The 9,030-nt window shown below is 41.0% G+C and overlaps 1 protein-coding gene across 1 annotated transcript in view; it reads left to right on the top strand.

Moving 5' to 3' along the window:
• Window positions 1–9,030, top strand: part of LOC113480676 (arylsulfatase H-like) — a 27,318-nt gene extending 18,288 nt beyond the window's left edge. The window contains exon 11 of the mRNA XM_026849691.1: window positions 3,631–9,030. Within this exon, the coding sequence (XP_026705492.1) occupies window positions 3,631–4,001 (371 nt within the window). The 3' untranslated portion in view covers window positions 4,002–9,030. The remainder of the gene's footprint in view (window positions 1–3,630) is intronic.

Genomic DNA, 9,030 nt, shown 5'->3' with positions numbered 1-9,030 from the left:
CCTGGCTGCAGAGCCCCCCGCGCCTGCGCTGCGGTGCCCACCGCAACCACGGAGCGAGCCCCGCACCGAGCCCCTGGAGCCCCGCGCTGCTGAGTGCGGAGCCCGCAGGAGCGGGGGAGTCACCGCTCTGCGTCCCTCTCCCGCCGTGTCCAGCACTTGGCAGCCGAGGGAGCCGGAGCCTGGAGCGGGAGCACAGCCCTTGGAGCTGCCACCAGCGGTGGGAGAGAGCACGGTTCACCTGGCGCAGGCTGGCGCCAAGCCGGTCCCCCGCCAGAACTGCCAGCGGCGCCGGGCACTCCATCACCTCTAACCCTGAGCCCCTTCGTCTCTTCTTCACATGACATAAGCAGAACTTAAATCTCTTACGTCTCTAAACCTATCACTATTCTTAGAGATATCTTAATTCCTTTTTAATATATATTTTTTCTGTACAGAAGAAAGTTTTGTCTGATGGCAGAGACTCTTGAAAAAAAAATCCTACTGAGGCATCATGCTGCACTTACCTAGTGAAAAGCTAAATGCTTACTTCATCAAGGGATGAGGTTGAAGAACTGCTTTTTGGGTTAAAGGACTGCTCTTCTCCTCACCTCCCTCTCACTTCTTGTTCTTTCAGGTTACAGTTATAGTTCAGAGCAGAGGGTGCTTTTGAAGCGCACCCTTCCCAAGCATACCCACTCCTTATGCACTGGGTTGCATTGCGGCATAGGCTTGGAGATCATGACTTTAGTTTAAATGCAACTAAACTGTAAAGTAGGCTCCAGCATGATACCAAATATGCTCTCGTCACTAAAAAATGTTGTGTAGATAGGACCCGACAAGAATTAGCCCCCACTAAAACACCCCCAGACAAACACAGCATGAATGTCAAGCCATCGATAACTCTTCTGCTCTACAGATCAGTTGCTAATAGCCTACACTACCTGTAACACAGCCACACTATGCAGATGCATGGTGTATTCTGTGTTCCTGTGAAGCCACATGCACAGCTAGATCTCCTATGCCTGCCTTTCTGCAACTTTTCCCCTTGAGCCACAACTGCTCATGGCAAGAGGGTTGAAAACAGTGGGATGTTCTGCTTATGAAAGATTGGCTAATCAAGTGTCACTGTGTGGCCCAGCTTTCAGCCAAGCCAGAAATTCAGATTCTTTGTTCCAACTGCCATTACTTGTGACTGGGGCAAATGGAATTTTTAGTCCGTTCTAGCTCATTTACAAGTATATCACGTTCATATTACATATCTATTGTCTATTTACTTCTATCTATTGGACAGGCTAGATACAAAGCCATTGTGTCTTGATGTCACCCAGGCAGAACCCAGCCACTAAGCCCTTCACTGAAGCCAGAAGAATCCTTTGTCTCTATGTTAAAGAGTCCTTTCCTCTGCCACAGCACAATAAGGCTTATTAGTGACAGCCCATTTCTTTCTGCTCGTTAAACTGATTGATTGTTACCAGATGGGTCTGAGAGATGTTTGGATTGAAGCAGCAAGTTTCCTTTCCCTTGGACATACTATATTAACATGTTGCCCTAAAATTCACACACATCCTTCAAATTCTGTCAGAGCTACTTCAGTAGCAAATTGCATATCCCTCTTTGCCCCTTGGAGATGAGTGAAACCCCTGCTGCTTCCATCAGCACAGATTTTGCTGTCTACTCAGCTCACCAACACAGGTTAATTACAGTCAGCCTCACTGTATCCTTCAGAATGAACTAACAAAGACCTGGCTCTCTCCCACTCTGCAACTCCAGTAATTATTTGCAGCTGTGAAGCAAATGTAAAAAAAAAATGCAGAATCAGTACAACTCTCCTCAGACACTCTGCACTCACTACTCCAAATTGCTGTACAGTGTATAAGTTATGAAGAATTCAGCTCCACTATTTATGGAAAAGAATGCCTACTCAGTTTGTTTTTTCTGAACATTGATCGCAAATCCCTATGTATAACTAGGTAAGTCTACCTGCCCATCTCATATTTATCTAAATAGTCATTTTAGCAATATCACAATAGCACTCTGACTAGAGCCAGCTAATTAGAAAAATGTGTATGGCCCAGAGAATACTTATTTAATTCCTTCTAACAGACATCTATGCTACCTGACTAGTAGACGTAAGACCCAAATCCCACTCTCAGAGAATATGAGGATGCTTGCATTTTTGTCATGAGACAAATGCTGTTTTAGTCACAAGACGGGGAAAAGTAGGAGGACATGGAGCACATCCCAGACAGCAGCAAAGCACAGACCCAATCAGACCTAAGGAATACCAGTCCTTAGCAAGCTGTCACGAAGTGAGACCATTTCCTTTAAGAAATCCACCTTCTGCATCCTTTCTCTCACAATTTCAGAAAGGGGGATATCCAAAATTTGTAACATTTCTAAATGTATTATGCCAAAACATTTCAGAACCACTGAGACATCATCCCTCTACAGGAGTGCAGAAGCATAGCTTAGAAGGATGTTGAAACCATGGGGTGGTAATAAATTGATACAGAGCTAGCCAGCCAACCAGCCAGCAACTGGAGATTTTAAGATAAAAAATTACCTGAGCCTTAATATCTGTTATTCACTTCCCCTCACCTTTGAAGATGTTTTTAAATTTTATTTTTTAACAAAATATGTTCTAGCAGTAGTGACATAACAGAAACAGAGGAATAAAGCTGCAGGCTCCCATCATGAAAACAGCTCCGGGGACAAGAGAAGGAAGGAAAGTTTAGCTGATTCCATTGAACCAAAAAGAAAATGCCATGTAGGCACTATGGAGTGTTCAGCTATTTGTGCTCAGTGCTTGACAGAAGTGGATCAAATTGTTGAATGTCCCTTTTATTCTCCTCTCCCTTTTCTAGACATAGTATCTCTGCTGTCTTCTTGTTGGGCACATCCTTCCCTCTGAGTTCAGCGTAGTGCTTTCTAAATGTAAAGTGAGGAATAAGGGAAAAAGGAAGAGCGAGAAGAAAGGAAAAATTTAGAGGAAAGAAAATTTAAAGGAAAGATTTAGTCTTAGTCATCTGTCTTTTCTTCACTACAAGTTACAGACCTGCATTTATCCAGTGGTCGGTACAACAACTTGATAAAGTACAAGCTGTAAAGCTGGAAACTAGTTGCCTTCATCATGTTAGTTTAAAAATGTGAGACTCCAGATTTTACTGTTTTCACAGCCTGCGATTACCACCCTATTTGAAAGTGTGCTGAAAAGTGAGCGTAGAAATGAGTTGTGATCAGTTTCTGCCCAGGTGCTCTCTTGGTGCAGATGTACAGAGCCAACAGAAGAACCACCTACAGTACCTGCACTCAGAAATGATTCTCCATTTCCCCTGCCCAAGAGGGATGTAGGATTTTAAAGGGACACCAGGAAGTGTCAGAGACTCCCTCTGCATCTAAAATATTAGAGCTAACCATCCACATAGTGTGTGTTGTCCTGCATATACCCAGAGCCCAGCCGTGCCTGTGAGCCACATAAAACCATTCTGAATCCCTGCCAGCTCCCAAAAGAGCCTTTCCTCTGCATGTAACAATTATGACATAAACTTGCCCTAGGATCTGCCCCAGCAGATGACTAAAAACGTGAACCAACCTTTCATGGACCTTCCCCCGAATCCTAATTCCTGTTCAAATGTGCTTCCTCTGTGACAGGTGGCACCGTATGGAAAGCTCATTATGCTACTCCAGTGTTCCAACCAGAAGCCTCTGGGGCCTGTTTTGGAAGAGGAATTTGCCCTTGTTTCGGGGATGGTGTAACCCATCATGACCCTCCACTGCTGTTTGATCTCACACAAGATCCTTCTGAGGCAAATCCTCTATCAGCTGACACTGAGCCCTTGTTTGACTCTGTAATGAGGAAAATAGGAAAAGCTGTAGAAGAGCATCGCAAGACACTGACTCCAGTCCCACAACAGCTGTCTCCTTACAACAATATATGGAAGCCATGGCTGCAGCCATGCTGTGGCACATTCCCATTCTGTTGGTGTGATGAAGAAAACAACAAAGCAGATGGCATACGTTAATACCAAAATCAAAGTACAGTTAGCTTTAAAAGAGCTGATTCTTTTCACATTCACATGACTACTGTCATACAGAGATATGGATCAAATTACACTGGAATAACTGAAAGGGATGTTATTGATGTCTTTTATTCAGCCACAGAAATTCGTAAGTCTGCAGTTAAAAATAAATTAAAAATGCTCCAAACATATTCCACCTATGGGTCACCTGTACAATCCATCCCTCAAGTGCATAATTCTGAATCAAATACCCAATTAAATAAAACAAAACTTCTTTCCTTACTGATTTTCCATTCAAGTAAATGTGAATGATAAGAAAGCAAACTTTAATTGCAGCAGCTTGTACAGGTAATATGCTTGTTAAGGCAACAGGACTGAGCCCAGGAGGGGATCTCATCTTATTAATGAAAAAACTGTCCTGTGTTTAAAAGCACAATTGCACATTTGATTTGGAAACATACCAAAACACTTTGGCCTCTAAGAAATAAACACCTACTTATTTCAGCAATTAATTGACTCATCTGTATATTCATTTGTCTGTCATGTAAGAATTCCCAGGAAAAAAAACCTGAACTGACACGTTTTAAAAATCAAGTAGCTAAAGTTATCATCTCGGGTTCAGCAGTGAAGTATCTAGCTATTCTGAAATTAAATGCTAAACCACAGAGATTCCTGTTGACATACATTTTCCACGTCATTGTCTCACTTGTGAGAGCACTGAAAATCATGGTCCAGCTGCATCAACAAGATAGGTCCCAAATTTCATGATCTGTAAGACCAATTCATAAGCTGCATGTCCCACTTGAGCAATAATGCTCCTGATTTCATAAGAGTGCTATTATGCTCCATAAAAAAAATGTGCTTTGTTTTGTGAGACAGCACTTTGTTTTCAGTAGGAGGTGTTAAAAAATTCACTGCACATACTAATCACTTTAGTGTACAGGTCATCTTCTCCAAGCCAAACAAGTGTCAGCACTCTGTACAGTCATTAGGGAAAGGGAAGGAATTAAAATATCTAATCCTCTCTTGCTGCCCTCAGGTTAAATGAATTCGTCTCTCAATACATAATCCTAACCATGCTCTTGCAGGGTTTTTGTGTCAAATCCGATTTTTAAGTGGAGGTTCCTGCATTTTCTGCTTAAAAAAAAAAAAATAAATAGATCGTGTGCCAGAGCTTCAGACTCAAACTTCGAAGCCTTCCTGAACACTGTATATTCACTCCTACTACACAGCTAAATGTCACCAAGATTTTTAAAGTAACAAGAGATTGTAAGAGCAGCACAGAGGTGCTTCAGGTGACTTGTCTCCTTAAAGCTACCGCCTTTCAGAGTCACCCCAGTGCAGCTCTGTTCACTACCAGGGTTTTTGGTCATTGAAAATGACACATGGCATTTTTTGCCTTTTAAAAAATGGGAGGAGATAAGGCGCCCCACAGCAGCTTATAATCCCAGAGCACCGCGACGCTCTCTCAGCTCTTGAGCTGCATCAGCAGGTCCCAGCCTTTTCAACAGCCTCAGAACAAGAGTGTGTGTGCCTGGACTATAAACCTTTTGCAGTGTTTTCAGGTGAGCTCCTGACTTACACCCCCGACAAGGTATGAAATCAGTGTGATAAATTGTTGTTATTTTGCTATGAACAGCACAGGTTGTGATCATGATGCAGCACCAAATGCATCTCCAAAAAGCTGACAAGGCATTTCTTCAAGTTATTTCTTGTTTTACCTTTCCTCTAAAAGGACACCAAGCAAGTTATGTGGAAATTTTTACACATGAATCAAAGTGTTAATCTGACAATGAACTGATAGGACACGTCAATGTCGGACTTGACAGCAGTATCTAAAAATACATTTGTTCTTACTGCTTGATAGCATTTAAATCCACATCAGCATTGCTAAGAACTTGTCACAAGATTTGTCATTTTTCTTTGGCTGACAGGGATAGAAACCAGAGCAGCTGCATTTCGCTTGATTCACACGGGAAGAAAAGAGCATAAAGACCATGCATTTTAAAGCTAGTCTGGCTAATTCAGAGAGGGAGGAGAAATATTATTACTCAGTGGGGAAGAAAAGCAAAAGCTGTTCTCTAGAGTCAAGCCAGTCAGTTCGGTAACATCTGTGTTGTCAGTTAAGCATGAAGATAAGCTTTTTCTCAGCTCACCTCACTGCCCATCCCACCTGCCCACCCTGTTTATATGCAAGAACATGCCCAGTCACAGTCAAGTCCACAATTAGAGCATTTACCAGGGAAGGTGTTCAAGCACCCACATGGCATATAAGCATAGGTTCCAAGCTCCTGCTGACAGACCAGTACATCAGTAAAACCCCTGAACTCCATCTCCAAGCACAGTGTGAACACTTTGGACCCAAGTTTAAAGCTAGGCTAAGAGCTAGCAACATGAACAAAGTGCATTTGGATTGGTTTATACCATGTCCATCATGCAAGCCTGCCCTTCACCTCACAGGAAGATAAATCACCCCATATAAGAGTAAATATCAAACATTTGTGCAACACCTCACTCCTCTGAAAGGTCAGTTTGGTAAATTGCCATATAGTCAGATGCTAAGGACTCACGTGAATACACGTACTGCCTTCCTGACATCCAAACACAGATAATCTTATTTTGGCCAGCATCTGTGGAAAGCCAGGGGTGGGGGGGGCTTTCGGGCAGGAGGGGAAGGAAACAGGCCAGGCAAACTGGCTCTTGTCAAGTGACTGTTAAGAGACCTCAGCCAGGCACAGGGAAGTGGGCTCTCCCCAGAGAGAGAGAGAGAGAGAGGGGAAGGAAGAGGGCAGATAAGAGCACACAGGGGTAATCTGTCGGTGACAAGGAGAACAAAGTAATGGGCAACTACCAAATAGGATGCACAGGATGTCACTTCAAAAAATATGGGGGGCAGGAAGGAAGAGTATTTTCAGTCCTATATTCCTTCAGCTGTCTAAAGCTAAACGTATCTTAAAGGATGCAAGTATTGAGGAGACAGTGGTAAGCAGGGAAATGAAGTAAATCATTTTACGTGTGTTCTGCATATCCTAGCCATGGAGTGATTGCTGATCTCTTCATCTGTATACACTCTAATCAGAGCATGCAAGTCTGCACAAGCTATTATTCCAATCTCCTGGTAAGTGTATATTCCCCATAAAGCAGGTAGCCCAACATCACACTTAAAAGTTGTTCTGGTATACATTTCCACATAAAATGAATTAATGGGTAAAAAGCTGTTAGAAAAGCTGTTTGCATTTGAATAATACTGAAAGAAATAAACTTTTAAGTCAGTTACCTAGGTTTGTTTGAAAAATCATCTATAATGTTCTTTTGCAAAATACATGAATGTAAGAGTAAAAGCTAAATTATATGCTTTCTCCCTTCTTTTCCCAGCATCTCTCCCTTCGTAGATGGGAGCAAGCACCATATAAAAATGGCCTGTTGAGAAAAACGGAGCAACTGGAAAATCTCCAAGCCAGTGTTAACTATAGGAGAAAGTGCCTACACATGGTTAAATATAGACACCATAGAGAAGGAAGTATTACTCTGTAACAAATGAAGTTTGGGTTTACTGAAAGAGCTGTGGCTGAACTGTTTAAATGTTTGACATCCACATTGTATGAAGCTGACTTCCATCTAAATAGTTTGATCATTATTAAATGGCATTTGGAATCACTGCATTAGACTGACTCAACAAAGTAATTGTCAAGTCTCACAGGAGTGAGACAACAAGCTTCTAGGACACTTCACTTCACTATGTTTAAATATCAGACATGTCACTTTGCTCCCTGCTGAGACCCAAGAGAAAGCCAGCACATGGATCATAAGATCCCATCATCTGAGGATGCAAAATAATTGTGTAATAGATAAACTGAAAAAAGCAATTTGAGCTCAGAGTTTATCCAGCTTGAAACTCCTGAGGACTATGAGTATATTTGAGAAGCACTTACATAAATGACCCAAAAGAACGAGTAAACATCAAGAACACTTTTTCTCACTTCCACACTGTAGGTTAAAATACACACAGACATGTATAGTTGAACTGAATAAAATATTACAAGATTTTTGTAGGATGTTTTGATTGTAATTTTACATCTAAACAACTCTGTAAAATTCAGATTTATTAAAAACCTAGTTTCTCTTTGAATCACTATACGACTGCATTACAAAGGTTTTCTGAAATCAAGAACAAATATTTTTAAAAGTCCCAACCCCACATTTCTAAGATAAATGGGGATACTACAGGTTCCAAACAACCCTGGCTTCTCTTCTTCTAATTGTCTAAAAGCTCTAAGTAAAAGATTTGGAAACAAAAAAATGTATGGATGTCCAAAAAAATAAAAACCGTCTTTAAACTAAACAAAACATAAACCAGGTACCCACCCACCACATGCTATTAGTTTCGCCCCAGCAATTTAATACTATGAGAAGGCTCTGAAAACTGTATTCCTCTAAAGTAAAACAAACCACCTGTTTCTGATATTACATTTCTAAAGGAAAACCACCTACATTTATCATGGTACAGAACCCTGTACAGTACCATAAAAGGGGAAAAACACTTTTCCAAGGCAATTAACGTCATGCCATCCTGAAGTGGGAAAAGTATTAAAATAATTACAAGTCAGAGGCTGGCTCTCTTGGAATTTTGGATTTTTTTCCCCCTAAAGTTTGTTGAAGTCAAAAGGGTTCTAACAACAGTCAAAGTAAAATTCAGGAAAAATACTTGCAACTGTACTTTTTTCCTTTATCCATAGTATATCATTGTCAGCCTTCTAATAATTAGTTAGTTTTTATCATGTTTAAAGTCAATTACATATTTTTTTAACTACCTTTTCTATAATTATGGTATGTTCTTACTACAAGTTGAAAGTTTATACCAGGATGCGATGTATTTCTTGATTTTCACACCTTTTAACTGTTAGCACCAAAGAAACTATTATTTATGGGCCAGACAATTTAGGATGAACAGATTTTCAGCTGAAGAATTTTGCAACCAATATACTGAAAATGCAGTCTACTTCAATGACTAGTATTAACTGACTTGTATTTT

The sequence above is a fragment of the Athene cunicularia genome, assembly GCF_003259725.1.
Source record: "Athene cunicularia isolate RWA chromosome 1 unlocalized genomic scaffold, athCun1 chr1_part1, whole genome shotgun sequence".
NCBI lineage: Eukaryota > Metazoa > Chordata > Aves > Strigiformes > Strigidae > Athene > Athene cunicularia.
This window is presented reverse-complemented; position numbering and strand designations above follow the sequence as displayed.